General features: G+C 41.3%; 1 protein-coding gene across 3 annotated transcripts in view; it reads left to right on the forward strand.

Moving 5' to 3' along the window:
* cfap74 (cilia and flagella associated protein 74) overlaps positions 1-16,710 on the forward strand; it is a 152,916-nt gene that overhangs the window by 68,431 nt on the left and 67,775 nt on the right. For all 3 annotated transcript variants that reach the window (XM_061974844.1, XM_061974851.1, XM_061974859.1), the window contains exon 22: positions 8,247-8,375. In XM_061974844.1, coding sequence (XP_061830828.1) covers positions 8,247-8,375 — 129 coding nt within the window. The remainder of the gene's footprint in view (positions 1-8,246; positions 8,376-16,710) is intronic.

Raw genomic sequence — 16,710 nt, forward strand, 5'->3', positions numbered from 1 at the left:
TTTCGATTATTTTGGCCCACAAGTGACCTGTATCTGATTTTTTTATGTCAATGTAAACAGTACAATTAAGATTTTTTTTCAAATCCGACTCAGGCATCTCTCATTCATTAATATAAATCATATATGTACAAACCCCATTTCCATATGAGTTGGGAAATTGTGTTGGATGTAAATATAAACGGAATACAATGATTTGCAAATCATTTTCAACCCATATTCAGTTGAATATGCTACAAAGACAACATATTTGATGTTCAAACTGATGAACTTTTTTTTTTTTGCAAATAATCATTAACTTTAGAATTTGATGCCAGCAACACGTGACAAAGAAGTTGGGAAATGTGGCAATAAATACTGATAAAGTTGAGGAATGCTCATCAAACACTTATTTGGAACATCCCACAGGTGAACAGGCAAATTGGGAACAGGTGGGTGCCATGATTGGGTATAAAAGTAGATTCCATGAAATGCTCAGTCATTCACAAACAAGGATGGAGCGAGGGTCACCACTTTGTCAACAAAGGCGTGAGCACATTGTTGAACAGTTTAAGAAAAACCTTTCTCAACCAGCTATTGCAAAGAATTCAGGGATTTTACCATCTACGGTCCGTAATATCATCAAAAGGTTCAGAGAATCTGGAGAAATCACTGGACGTAAGCAGCTAAGCCTGTGAACTTCGATCCCTCAGGTTGTACTGCATCAACAAGCGACATCAGTGTGTAAAGGATATCACCACTTGGGCTCAGGAACACTTCAGAAACCCACTGTCAGTAACTACAGTTGGTCGCTACATCTGTAAGTGCAAGTTAAAACTCTCCTATGCAAGGCGAAAACCGTTTATCAACAACACCCAGAAACGCCGTCGGCTTCGCTGGGCCTGAGTTCATCTCAGATGGACTGATACAAAGTGGAAAAGTGTTCTGTGGTCTGACGAGTTCACATTTCAAATTGTTTTTGGAAACTGTGGACGTCGTGTCCTCCGGACCAAAGAGGAAAAGAACCAACTGGATTGATATAGGCGCAAAGTTGAAAAGCCAGCATGTGTGATGGTATGGGGGTGTATTAGTGCCCAAGACATGGGTAACTTACACATTTGTGAAGGCACCATTAATGCTGAAAGGCACATACAGGTTTTGGAGCAACATATGTTGCCATCCAAGCAACGTTTCCATGGACGCCCCTGCTTATTTCAACAAGACAATGCCAAGCCACGTGTTACATCAACGTGGCTTCATAGTAAAAGAGTGCGGGTACTAGACTGGCCTGCCTGTAGTCCAGACCTGTCTCCCATTGAAAATGTGTGGCGCATTATGAAGCCTAAAATACCACAACGGAGACCCCCGGACTGTTGAACAACTTAAGCTGTACATCAAGCAAGAATGGGAAAGAATTCCACCTGAGAAGCTTCAAAAATGTGTCTCCTCAGTTCCCAAACGTTTACTGAGTGTTGTTAAAAGGAAAGGCCATGTAACACAGTGGTGAACATGCCCTTTCCCAACTACTTTGGCACGTGTTGCAGCCATGAAATTCTAAGTTAATTATTATTTGCAAAAAAAAAAAAAAGTTTATGAGTTTGAACATCAAATATCTTGTCTTTGTAGTGCATTCAACTGAATATGGGTAGAAAAGGATTTGCAAATCATTTTATTCCGTTTATATTTACATCTAACACAATTTCCCAACTCATATGGAAACGGGGTTTGTAAAATTAAGTTTATGAGTTTGAACATAGATATAGATATTATTTGACTGGGCCGGCACGCAAAGGAAGTGCCCTTAAGGTTTATTGGCGCTCTACTTCCCCTGCGTCCGTGTACACAGCGGCGTTTTAAAAAGTCATACATTTTATTTTTTGAAACTAATACCAATAATTTTTAAACCGATACAGATAATTTCCGATATTACATTTTAAAGCATTTATCGGCATCCCTAAAGCATCCCTAAAGCATCCCTAAAGCATCCCTACTTGTGGCGGTCATCGATGTCCAAAGTGCACAATAAAAGCAAGAAAGCTAAAAAAACTACAAATCATATCTGCCGGGCGGGGCGAATGTTTATTATCCGCCTCTCAAAATGAACCATTTTCAAAGGGAGCAGAAAATCACTTGAAAATAGGTCTGTAAAAGAAAATCTATGCACATTTTCCACCAAAGAACCACCATTACATGTTATGTAGACCACAGGGAAGTCTTTTAAATGTAGAAATAAAATCATGATATGACCCCTTTAACATTCATAGTAGATGTACTGTATGTATGTTTGAAATGAGAAATGTATTACCTGCAGATTGCATTGCACACCCTTTTTGACCATAGATGAGATGTGTTAAGAAGCACACGCCAGGTTAAGCACAGCACAGCAGGGTGGGGTAGTAAGACTGGTAGGTGTGTGCTCCACTTCCGATCTAGTCATTGTGACGCATCATGTGGAGGAGGAAGCGTCTGTGTGTGGGATTTAAGGGGGGGAGGGGGGGGGAGGGTAGGATTTTTGACAACCGCCATCTGGTGCGCACATGTGACAACATGACAATGAGAATAGCCACAGTGTGGATGGCAGCTCTGAAAGCAAACCATGAAATATGTCACTCTGATTCCAGTGAAAAATAATGGCTTGACAGTTTTCTTGTGGGTGGTGAAAGCGTTTATCAAGAGGGTATAAATAGATCTGTTAAATTATCGTTTATATAAAAATAAATGCCTCTCCTCAAATAGGAGTCTCGTTTTTTTGTCCACTATAAATTGACAGAGGCTGCCAATGTTCTTTAGATCAGGGGTCTGCAGAAGGTAATGTATTCACTGACGGTGGCAGTATAAAAAAAAAAAACTTTAACACTCTTACTAATAATGCGCCACACTGTGAACCCACACCAAACAAGAATGACAAACAAATTTCGGGAGAACATCTGCACCATAACACAACATAAACACAACAGGACAAATACCCAGTATCCCATGCAGCCCTAACTCTTCCGGGATACATTATACACCCCACGCTACCAAACCCCGCCCACCTCAACCGACGCACAGAGAGAGAGAGGGGGGTGGGGGGGGGGGGGGGGTTGGTGGTAGCAGGGGTGTATAATGTAGCCCGGAAGAGTCAGGGCTGCATGGGATTCTGGTTGTTTGTTCTGTTGTGTTTATGTTGTGTTAAGGTGCAGATGTTCTCCCGAAATGTGTTTGTCATTCTTGTTTGGTTTTGGTTCAAAGTGTGGCGCATTATTAGTAAGAGTGTTAAAGTTGTTTTATATGACCACCGTCAGTGTAACCTGTGTGGCTGTTGACCAAGTATGCCTTGCTGTCACGTACGTGTGCAAGCAAAAGATGTATAATGTATAACAAGTATTGGGCTGGCACTCTGTTAATACAGATTGTAGAGGGTGCCAAATGTTGTACCATCATGGCACGCCCTTATTATAGCCGTAAGGGTGAAAATCGGTGAATATTAATCCCGGGAGTTTTCTGTGAAAGGCACTGAAATCCGGAAGTTTCACGGGAAAATTGGGGGGTTCAGAAAGTAAGCTGCTGAGCCGCATCAGAGTGATCAAAGAGCCGCATGCAGCTCCGGAGCCGCGGGTTGCCGACCCCTGACCTAGCCTCAAAGCTTTTCTTCCTGTCACTCACACACACACCAGTGACCTGGAGAGATTTTTTTAAGATGCCTTTTTGAAGTAAAAGCGCTGCCGTATCATTACAGTTGTCAGGTTTAAACATCGATGACATCTATTAAAACAGACAAGAAGCAAGGAAATAGACAGAGACAGGATTCAATTTTGCTCAATTTGAGGAGAAACGTGTTGACCTGTAACCTCTTACAGTGTCACCCACGCTCTAACGGAAAAACGTTCACGTCTCCTCTTTTATTTGGATATTCCCTGTTTACATAACAACAGCTGTTTCTAAAGGAATGGGGGGTATGTAAACAGCCATTGTTTTCGGTCACATTAACACAAAAGAAAAAGATGCCTCGGGCTTGGACTGGTCCTGGATCGAGCTTGGGCAAGTCTTGGATCACAATAGATAACCCCTCCCGTCTCCTCCCATCGTACACAGAGGAATTTTCCAAGCCTTTGGCTTGGTGCAACAAAGACAGCCTCTTGTCTGTTCACTGGGAACTCGGCGAACGTAAAGTTTTTTGATAATTTACATAAAAAACAGTGGTACCTCAATTTAAAGGCCTACTGAAATGCGATTTTCCTATTTAAATGGGGATAGCCGGTCCATTCTATGTGTCATACTTGATCATTTCGCGATTTTGCCATATTTTTGCTGAAAGGATTTAGTAGAGAACATCGACGATAAAGTTTGCAACTTTTGGTCGCTGATAAAAAAGCCTTGCCTGTACCGGAAGTAGCAGACGAGTAGCGTGACGTCACAGGTTGTGGAGCTCCTCACATCTGCACATTGTTTACAATCATGGCCACCAGCAGCGAGAGCGATTCGGACCGAGAAAGCGACGATTTCCCCATTAATTTGAGCAAGGATGAAAGATTTGTGGATGAGGAAAGTGAGACTGAAGGACTAGAGGGCAATGGCAGCGATTCAGATAGGGAAGATGCTGTGAGAGGCGGGTGGGACCTGATATTCAGCTGGGAATGACTAAAACAGTAAATAAACACAAGACATATATATACTCTATTAGCCACAACACAACCCGGCTTATATTTATAATGCCACAAATTAATCCCGCGTAACAAACATCTGCCCCCTCTCGTCCATATAACCCGCCAATACAACTCAAACACCTGCACAACACACTCAATCCCACAACCCAAAGTACCGTTCACCTCCCCAAAGTTCATACAGCACATATATTTCCCCAAAGTCCCCAAAGCTACGTATGTGACATGCACATAGCGGCACGCACGTACGGGCAAGCGATCAAATGTTTGGAAGCCGCAGCTGCTTGCGTACTCACGGTACCGCGTCTGCGCATCCAACTCAAAGTCCTCCTGGTAAGAGTCTCTGTTGTCCCAGTTCTCCACAGGCCAATGGTAAAGCTTGACTGCCATCTTCCGGGAATGTAAACAATGAAACACCGGCTGTGTTTGTGTTGCTGCAGCCACCCGCAATACACCGCTTCCCACCTACAGCTTTCTTCTTTGCTGTCTCCGTTGTTCGTTGAACAAATTGCAAAAGATTCACCAACACAGATGTCCAGAATACTGTGGAATTTTGCGATGAAAACAGACGACTTAATAGCTGGCCACCATGCTGTCCCAAAATGTCCGCTACAATCCGTGACGTCACGCGCTGACGTCATCATACCGAGACGTTTTCAGCAGGATATTTTGCGCGAAATTTAAAATTGCACTTTAGTAAGCTAACCCGGCCGTATTGGCATGTGTTGCAATGTTAAGATGTCATCATTGATGTATAAACTATCAGACTGCGTGGTCGGTAGTAGTGGGTTTCAGTAGGCCTTTAAGTTGCAGGCAAAAAAATTAGTTACTAGCATTAAGCATTAGTTGGTATAGTGTCACAGCGAACCCCGTAAGACCCTCCTAAAGCATTAGATCGTACTTGCTAGCATAAGTTAAAATAAAGATTTCAACCTTGGGGAGAAAGAAAGTGAGTATGAAGGACAGTGCTGAGAAGAAGTGGATGATATTCATTGAATTAAAGAAAGAAATCATCAAAAACAAAACAGAGCATGTGTGACTATCTAACTTAACGGAAAAAGTTTGAGCATAGCACAGCTCGTCGGCATGATACTGAAGCAGAGTGAGTGGATAACGCCAGCCAAGAAATGATAAAAACATATCTAATCAGTAGACATTTATCCATGAAAGTATGGAGAAGCTCAAATTAGATACCGTAAAAGTCCACCCTCCAATTAAAATACTGTCCATTATTATTACTTTACTTCATAAAACTACTGTAGTTGTGTATTTGTATACAATATTTACCATCTACTGCGATGAGGTGCCTTCCGCCCGAATGCAGCTGAGATAGGCTCCAGCATCACCCGTGACCCCGGAAGAGACAAGCGGTAGAAAATGGATGGATGGATGGATTTACCATCTAAAAAAAAAATGTTTCTTTTTAAAATGGTGCTGTTTTGGGGGGACCAAACTCGGATTAATATGATTTTAATTAATTTCAATGGCCGACGTTTATTTGTGTTACAAGTGTTTTGACCAAAGAGTTCCGTCACAGAACAAATTAATCTCGTAAATTGAGCTACTACTGTATATTAATTATGCATTTGTATTTATCATATTATGCACTGTTATGCATCCATGAGTAATCCATTTGAAAGAGAGGGGTCACATGATTATCATTTGACCACTCTAAAGATGATGTAAAGTGAGTTGCTATTTGCATGGGAATTGATAAATAGAAGGTTTCCACAGATTATCTGACACAAAGTTTTGAAGGTAATTTTCCCCGGGTAAATTTCTTGAGAAAGGTGTGTAGCTTGGGCTGGATGTCTTTAGGAATTCCCATGGTGTTCTCATTTCCACTATATGTTGAGGCTTGTAGCTGGAGGCACAACCATCTGCTGGAAATTGGGTGACCCAATTGATTTGCACCTGGGCTTCACATCTCAATATGAGGCAATTTCTGCTGGTGACACTCAAGACGAACATGTTATTTTCTCTTTAGTTTATTTGCCCTTAGAAGCCCTACTTTGAGCACAGTACAGCCTGTATGTCCCCTAACAGCAGTGTACTCAAAGTCAATTTGTAACGATAGAATGTAGAGTGCAAGGATCCTGATTCTTGTTAGTAATTTGTTCCTGAAGGTTGTTTTTTTTGGTTTTTTTAAACAATCACATAAAAAACGATGCAATTTTTCCTATAATAAATAATGTAAATCCAATTAATCCGTACCATGCAGCCAAAAATATGAATACAAAACACATTTGATAGATAATACTTACATTTGTAAGATTTAATGGTGTGAGTTTATTTTGAACATGTATACAAATAGAGGGATGTCCAATAATGGCTTTTTGCCGATATCCAATATTCCGATATTGACCAAACCGATATCAACCGATATATACAGTCGTGGAATTAACACATTATTATGCCTAATTTGGACAACCAGGTATGGTGAAGATAAGGTCCTTTTTAAAAAAATAAAATAAATAAAATAAGATAAATAAATTTAAAAAAAAATTCTTGAATAAAAAAGAAAGTAAAATAATATAAAAACAGTTACCGTATTTTTCGGAGTATAAGTCGCACCGGAGTATAAGTCGCACCTGCCGGAAATGCATAAAAAAGAAGGAAAAAAACATATATAAGTCGCACTGGAGCCCGGCCAAACTATGAAAAAAAACTGCGACTTATAGTCCGAAAAATACGGTACATAGAAACTAGTAATTAATGAAAATTAGTAAAATTAACTGTTATAGGTTAGTACTATTAGTGGACCAGCAGCACGCACAATCATGTGTGCTTACGGACTGTATCCCTTGCAGACTGTATTGATATATATTGATATATAATGTAGGAACCAGAATATTAATAACAGAAAGAAACAACCCTTTTGTGTGAATGAGTGAAATGGGGGAGGAAGGTTTTTTGGGTTGGTGTATTAATTGTAAGTGTATCTTGTGTTTTTTATGTTGATTTAATACAAAAATAAAATATAAATACAAAAATAAAAAAACGTCCCTTAGAGATAGTGTGAGAAGCTCTGTCATCCGGAAGGAGCTCAAAGTAAAGCCGCTGCTCCTCCACATCGAGAGGAGCCAGATGAGGTGGTTCGGGCATCTGGTCAGGATGCCACCCGAACGCCTCCCTAGGGAGGTGTTTCGGGCACGTCCGACCGGTAGGAGGCCACGGGGAAGACCCAGGACACGTTGGGAAGACTATGTCTCCCGGCTGGCCTGGGAACGCCTCGGGATCCCTCGGGAGGAGCTGGACGAAATGGCTGGGGAGAGGGAAGTGTGGTATTCTCTGCTTAGGCTGCTGCCCCCGCGACCTGACCTCGGATAAGCGGAAGAAGATGGATGGATGGATTTCTGGTTTTGTTAGGCCAGCAGAGAAGGCCTAGCTGGCCCTGACGGCCCACAACTGGACTCAGAATCCATCTTGTTGCGTACTAACATGAGTGAATCGGTTCCATTAGCAATTATACATGCTTCGGATCGTGAGCTGTATTGTGGTCTTGTAAAAAAAAAAAATGCAGTCAATGCTAATTTGATCTAATAATAACAATTCCCCTTCTGTTATTGTATGCACATCATCTTCCTGTCAGTCTTGTGCTATTTATCCATGTCTCTTACATTTTAGCACCAGCACGGCCTTGAAGCTGACCTTTGACCTGTGCTCGGCGATGAGGAAACACATAGAGATCCTACCAAGGACAGGCTTTCTGCAGGCTCAGTCAAGCTTCACTGCTCACCTCAAGTTTGTGCCAAGGTACATCTGTATAGGACACACACACACGTAGGGCCTGATATACTAAAGGTTTGCGTGTACTAAAACATGTGCTAACTTGATAGCACACGCAGAGCTGATATTTGGACGGTCAGAAATAAAAAATATTAGATACATCGTCTATTCAGCAACACCCTTTTATAATTCCATAGCTGCTAAATAACTAAAGAGGCTGACTGAAACAAATTCAATTGATGCGTTTTGATGTAATTTAATATTTGTTTAATGATGTAAAAGTTTTTTCACATAGAAAATACATTACTGACATATATCCCATATGATAAAAACTTCATGAAGGATGCATTTGTTGCGTTTTGAGCACATAGGTGCAGCCTACTTCCCATGCACCTTGAGCAAAAAATAAAAATGGTGTCAATTAGGGTTGTACGGTATACCGGTACTAATAAAGTATTGCAGTACTAATCAATTGAACTCGGTACTATACCACCTTTGAAAAGTGCCGGTCTCGCTCTTTCATCTGACTGCCGCTTTGCGGTGGTGACTACAGAGCCGAGGCGCATGATGTTGAGGGTGTCAACACGCACACACAAAGTGCATACAAGCAATAACATCTTGGAGAGGAAAAATTGCAAAAAAATGCAATTCTACTGGTTAATAAAGAGGGTGCGTGAAGCATAATATGGAGATATTTGGGCTTCTAAACTAACAATAAAGGTGAAGCTCTAAATTGCAAGTACTGTTTTACACCTTTCCTGCTTGTAGGCTCCCAGACCGTGGTCGAGGAGAGCAGGGGAGACCTTTCACTTCACAATGGGTCCGTAAAGCTCCGCTCTTTGGTCGGAATGACGAGGCCGTCGATTAGTTACAACTTGGTCACTTTATATATTATTTCCACAGGGCACAACCGGACCTGCACCATGCTATTAACACTCCTGAACATGCTAGTGCTACCTCTCCTAACTTGCCCACTCACTCACCCCACATACTGCCATTCTTAAAGGGGCACACACACACACACATTCGCTACTCTCACAACAGCTGCTTTAAAACAGGTAAACATTTAAATGATAAGAATTCAGATTTGCACAAGGAGTTATAAAAAGTGACAGGTAATAATGTAGTTGTTGCACCTGTCCTGCTGTTTGGTCCGGTGCAGACTGTAGTCGAGGAGCACAGAGAAGACGTTCCTTTCAGGGTCCATGCCATTTCAATACCTTTAAATTAATATTTTAACTAGAGATGTTCGATAATGGCTTTTTGCCGATATCCGGTATTCCGATATTGACCAAACCCTTAATTACCGATACCAATATCAACCGATACCGATATCAACCGATACCAATATATACAGTCGTGGAATTAACACATTATTATGCCTAATTTGGACAACCAGGTATGGTGAAGATAAGGTCCTTTTTAGAAAAATAAATAAAAATAAATGAAGATGAATAAATTAAAAACATTTTCTTGAATAAAAAAGAAAATTTTAACAATATAAAAACAGTTACATAGAAACTAGTAATTAATGAAAATGGGTAAAATTAACTGTTAAAGGTTAGTACTATTAGTGGACCAGCAGCACGCACAATCATGTGTGCTTACGGACTGTATCCCTTGCAGACTGTATTGATATATATTGATATATAATCTAGGAACCAGAATATTAATAACAGAAAGAAACAACCCTTTTGTGTGAATGAGTGTAAATGGGGGAGGGAGGTTTTCTGGTTTGGTGTACTAATTGTAAGTGTATCTTCTGTTTTTTATGTTGATTTAATTAAAAAATTAAAAATTAAAAATTAAATTAAAAAACGATACCGATAATAAGAAAAAACGATACCGATAATTCCCGATATTACATTCTAAAGCATTTATCGGACATCTCTAATTTTAACCTTGTAAAAATTGTTCTTGGACTGTGAGTGTTTAATGTAGTGTAAGATTTTCTGTTTAAATAAAGCCAATATTGACATGTTTCATAGTTCCCTTTATTTGGAAAAGTATCAAAAAGTATCGATATACATTTTGGTACCGGTACTAAATTATTGGTATCAGGACAACCCTAGTGTCAATGAAGATGCTCTGTACGACTGCTGCCAAAATGCCCATAAAAAGTGGTACATGTCTCCTGCTTGTCAGAAAACATACCAAAATGCCACACAGAGGAGCATGATAACATGAATGTGCAGAAAATGAGTGTCTCCAAATCCTCATTTAAGTAAGGCGCTCTTAGCCACTTTTCACACGAAGTTTTAGTAGATCGCACATAACACGGCCACTAAATAGTACACACTATTTTATAGCTTGCACTCGCTGTTTCGCGTGAGGTATTCGGATCTTAGTAAATCAGGCCCTTAGAGTAGAAGATGCAATGATAATGGAATCACTGGGGCAGTCATAAATGTATGTTTTATTTTTAACCCTAAACCTGTTAAGATTAACCTTCCGTGGAAGTACAAAGGAATGACTTGTGATTATGGATGTCCGATAATGGCTTTTTGCCGATATCCGATATTCCGATATTATCCATCTCTTTAATTACCGATACCGATATCAGCCGATACCGATATCAACCGATACTGATATATACAGTTGTGGAATTAACACATTATCATGCCTAATTTGGACAACCAGGTATGGTGAAGATAAGGTCCTTTTTTTAAAAATAAATACAAATAAAATAAGATAAATAAATTAAAAACATTTTCTTAAATAAAAAAGAAAAATTTAACAATATAAAAACAGTTACATAGAAACTAATAATTAATGAAAATGAGTCAAATTAACTGCTAAAGGTTAGTACTATTAGCACGCACAATCATGTGTGGGAGGGAGTTTTTTTGGGTTGGTGCACTAATTGCAAGTGTATCTTGTGTTTTTTATGTTGATTTAATAAAAAAAATAAAAAAATAAATAAAAGCGATACCGATAATAAAAAAAAAACGATACCGATAATTTCCGATATTACATTTTAAAGCATTTATCGGCCGATAATATCGGCAGGCCTCTACTTGTGGTATACAAAAAATGGCACAATCCCACAAGGAGAAGCCCTGATGATAAATAACACTCAATAATATTCAACACATAACGAATGTGAGTGCTAGGAGATCGGACAGGGGACCTCCAGGGCAAATATGAGATGCATGCAGTACGTGGGTACGAGTTTATTTCTGCCCGCCCTCTTTTTTTTTCCCGGTAGTCCCGCAGCCTGAAGCAATGATAGTGAATAAGTTATGGATTGAGATAAAAATATGACAAATATTATCAAAATGGCAAAGTTAGGGGTTCTCCCAGTTGTTATTCAGCGGCAAGGCAAGAGGCAAACGTAGGAAAAATGGCAGTAATCTGCTTTAGTGAATCAACAGAGGTTTTAACGTGAGGATTAGAGGGCGAGTCGTGCTGCATCCACCAGCACAAGCCTCAGCCTCCACCCCCTCTGTCCTCTCTTTGCTTCTGCACTCCTTGCTGCCTTCTCCCACTCTCTCGCACAGACTTGTATTTTTCTCGGCCTTTACCCTCTGTGCTTAACTATACTTAACATTTTTTTCTCCTCATTGGTTTTCCTCATTCGCTACAAAAGCTCTCCCTCTCGGCTCTTTCGCATCCTGCTCTCCTCTCAAATCTGCAGTATTTGGTTTTATTGGCAAACATCTTGTCCTTCCTCAAACCATTGTGCTAGCACCAATGTTTGAGAGCATACTCTTACTCGACTTACATAACAGCAGAAGGCCACACTTATTAACTACAGGCTATTTTCAGTGTTTGGATATATTATCTGAATCCTCTAAAGGTGTGTAAGGCGAAATTAACAAATCATAAAATCGATAAAAAGTAACAAAAGCCTTACTTGTGGTACCGTATTTCATTTTCTCAAAAATCGACAGTGCGCACTATAACTCGGTGCGCCTGATGTACAGATTAATTCTGGTTGCGTGCGTGGACAATAATGGATGTGTTATGACTTACCGTATTTTCCGGACTATAAGGCGCACTTAAAATCCTTTCATTTTCTCCAAACTCGACAGTGCGCCTTAAAGTTAAAGTTAAAGTTAAAGTACCAATGATTGTCACACACACACTAGGTGTGGCGAAATTATTCTCTGCATTTGACCCATCACCCTTGATCACCCCCTGGGAGGTGAGGGGAGCAGTGGGCAGCAGCGGTGGCTGCGCCCGGGAATCATTTTGGTGATTTAACCCCCAATTCCAACCCTTGATGCTGAGTGCCAAGCAGGGAGGTAATGGGTCCCATTTTTATAGTCTTTGGTATGACTCGGCCGGGATTTGAACACCCAACCTACCGATCTCAGGACGGACACTCTAACCACTAGGCCACTGGTGCGCCCAATGTAAGGAATAATTATGGTTTTGCTTACCGACCTTGAAGCTATTTTAATTGGTAAATGGTGAAATGATAAGTGTGACCAGTAGATGGCAGTCGCACATAAGACATACGTGGAGACTGAAATATCCATCCATCCATCCATCCATCTTCTTCTGCTTATCCGAGGTCGGGTCGCGGGGGCAGCAGCCTAAGCAGGGAAGCCCAGACTTTCCTCTCCCCAGCCACTTCGTCTAGCTCCTTCCGGGGGATCCCGAGGCGTTCCCAGGCCAGCCGGGAGACATAGTCTTCCCAACGTGTCCTGGGTCTTCTACCGGTTGGACGTGCCCTAAACACCTCTCTAGGGAGGCGTTCGGGTGGCATCCTGACCAGATGCCCGAACCACCTCATCTGGCTCCTCTCGATGTGGAGGAGCAGCGGCTTTACTTTGAGCTCCCCCCGGATGGCAGAGCTTCTCACCCTATCTCTAAGGGAGAGCCCCGCCACCCGGCGGGGAAACTCATTTCGGCTGCCTGTACCCGTGATCTTGTCCTTTCAGTCATAACTCAAAGCTCATGACCATAGGTGAGGATGGGAACGTAGATCGACCGGTAAATTGAGAGCTTTGCCTTCCGGCTCAGCTCCTTCTTCACCACAACGGATCGATACAGCGTCCGCATTACTGAAGATGCTGCACCGATCCGCCTGTCGATCTCACGATCCACTCTTCCCTCACTCGTGAACAAGACTCCGAGGTACTTGAACTCCTCCACTTGGGGAAGGGTCTCCTCCCCAACCCGGAGATGGCACTCCACCCTTTTCCGGGCGAGAACCATGGACTCGGACTTGGAGGTGCTGATTCTTATCCCAGTCGCTTCACACTTGGCTGCGAACCGATCCAGCGAGAGCTGAAGATCCTGGCCAGATGAAGCCATCAGGACCACATCATCTGCAAAAAGCAGAGACCTAATCCTGCAACCACCAAACCGGATCCCCTCAACGCCTTGACTGCGCCTAGAAATTCTGTCCATAAAAGTTATGAACAGAATCGGTGACAAAGGGCAGCCTTGGCGGAGTCCGACCCTCACTGGAAACGTGTCCGACTTACTGCCGGCAATGCGGACCAAGCTCTGACACTGATCATACAGGGAGCGGACCGCCAAAATCAGACAGTCCGATACCCCATACTCTCTGAGCACTCCCCACAGTACTTCCCGAGGGACACGGTCGAATGCCTTCTCCAAGTCCACAAAGCACATGTAGACTGGTTGGGCAAACTCCCATGCACCCTCAAGGACCCTGCCGAGAGTATAGAGCTGGTCCACAGTTCCACGACCAGGACGAAAACCACACTGTTCCTCCTGAATCCGAGGTTCGACTATCCGGCGTAGCCTCCTCTCCAGTACACCTGAATAGACCTTACCGGGAAGGCTGAGGAGTGTGATCCCACGATAATTAGAACACACCCTCCGGTTCCCCTTCTTAAAGAGAGGAACCACCACCCCGGTCTGCCAATCCAGAGGTATCGCCCCCGATGTCCACGCAATGCTAAAATTGTATATGTTCCATTGAAAATATAGAACATTTCAAACGGCGCTCAAAAATCTATCAAAATGTTTTAGTACGACTTTGGTAAGCTATGAAGCCGCACCAAAATTGGATGGATCTTACTGTGCTTTAACATACGAGTATTATCATTGGTGTGTGTATAAGGTAAGACATATTATCTGGCGTTTTGTTTCGCAATATAATGCAAAAGCAACGTTTCTTACCTTCTGGTACCTGCACATCTGTATTTGGGAACTGCATAAGTCCTGAAAATTTGCACGCATCATCCTTTGTAGTCGGTCCCGACACCGTGGTCGATGAACTTCTTCTTTTTCTCTATCTTCTTCTTATGGGACATTCATCCTCTGCTGTTGCCATTTTTAATATAAAGTAATGTAAAGTTCTTACTTTATCTGTCAGTAAACTCGCCATGAAAGCGATAAAACATACCGGTGTAGTGAGTTTCAATTATTCACCCAAGGAACTTTAATTATTAGAGAGTTCCGGTCGGACGGTTTTTCACGTGACACACTTCCGGCGTTGTTGTTGCACTAGTGAGCCATGAATGAGGAGTTACTGCTCAGTTATTGATTTAAGAAAAGTCTGAATGTCATTAAAACAGTTAGCTCCATCTTTTGACACTTCTTCCACTCCCGTCCTTGCACGCTACACCGCTACAACAAAGACGACGGGGAGAAGACGCTGTCGAAGGTGAGCCACGTAAATAAGACCGCCCACAAAACAGCGCATCCTGAAGCGACTGTCAGAAAGCGACTTGAAGATGATCTGTAAAACATGATCTATGCAACATTTTGACCAAAGAACCACCATTACATGTTATGTAGACCAGTGGTCCCCAACCTTTTTGTGACTACAGCCCGGTCAACGCTTAAAAATGTGTCCCACGGACCGGGAGGGGGATGGTATTTTTTTTTGTTTATTTTGTTAAAAAAATACAATCATGTGTGCTTACGGACTGTATCCCTGCAGACTGTATTGATATATATTGATGTATAATGTAAGAACCAGAATATTAATAACAGAAAGAAACAACCCTTTTGTGCAAATGAGTGGAGGGAGGTTTTTATGGGTTGGTGCACTAATTGTAAGTGTATCTTGTGTTTTTTATGTTGATTTAATAAAAAAAAAAGGGGACCACTGATGTAGACCACAAGGAAGTGTTTTACATTTAGAAAAAACAAATAATAATATGACCCCTTTAATGCGCCCTATAATCCGGTGCGCTTTTTGTATGAAAATAGATCTGACTAGACCCGCTCATCGGCATTGCTTCTTATAAGCCGTTGCGCCCTATGGTCCGGAAAATACGGTATTTTTAGTAAATAGTCAATCGAGACTGCTTTTCAAGCTGCACACTGACTACTCACTATAAAGTATTTCAAAATTAGCTTTCTGTAGCGCTGTCCCTTGAGAAGATACAATATAATGTGAAGTTTGTACTCATTTTGTGAAATGCCGTTACTAATACTAATACAAAAAGAGTGTTTTGAGATGCCTCTCCGCTCATTGTTATGTTTTAAGTTGCATGCAAACATTTGAGTTACAAGTATCCCCGCCAATAGCAATAAATGTCACTGTAAGCCCCGTAAAATCCACCCAAAACATCTGGTCTTACAGTGCTGAGAAGAAGTGGATGATAAACATGACCGAGTGTGTTGGCAACTTTGCAAAGCAATTTGAGCATGTCACTGCAAGTCTGTGCCAAACTGAAGCAGAATGAGTCAAATCAGAAGAGAACAAAATAACATTCTACTCTAATGTTAGGTGTGTTTAGTGTAAACATACAGTATTAGACTATAACTCTTGGATGTGTCTTAAAGCTAAAGTTATTCAGATTTATAAAAATGGTGATAAATACTGTATATGGCAGGGGTCGGCAACCCAAAATGTTGAAAGAGCCATATTGGACCAAAAATACAAAAACAAATCTGTCTGGAGCCGCAAAAAAATTAAAAGCCATATTACATACAGATAGTGTGTCATGAGATATAAATTGAATTAAGAGGACTTAAAGGAAACTAAATGAGCTCAAATATACCTACAAACGAGGCATTATGATGCAATATGTACATATAGCTAGCCTAAATAGCATGTTAGCATCGATTAGCTTGCAGTCATGCAGTGACCAAATATGTCTGATTAGCACTCCCCACAAGTCAATAACATCAACAAAACTCACCTTTGTGCATTCATGCACAACGTTAAAAGTTTGGTGGACAAAATGAGACAGAAAAAGAAGGGGCATAAAACACGTACTAGAAAGTCGGAGAAAGTTATACATGTAAACAAACTATGGTGAGTTCAAGGACCGCCAAAATTAGTAGGACAAAACGGCACTCGCCAAATACTCGAATCAGTGAAGCATGTTTAATATAAACAGTGTGCTTTATAACAATTAGGGAGGTTTGTGTCATGTTTGTCCTCCTACAGAAACCATATTAAAACAAAAAATCAATTCTTTCC

The sequence above is a fragment of the Nerophis lumbriciformis genome, linkage group LG01 (assembly GCF_033978685.3).
Source record: "Nerophis lumbriciformis linkage group LG01, RoL_Nlum_v2.1, whole genome shotgun sequence".
Taxonomy (NCBI): Eukaryota; Metazoa; Chordata; class Actinopteri; order Syngnathiformes; family Syngnathidae; genus Nerophis; species Nerophis lumbriciformis.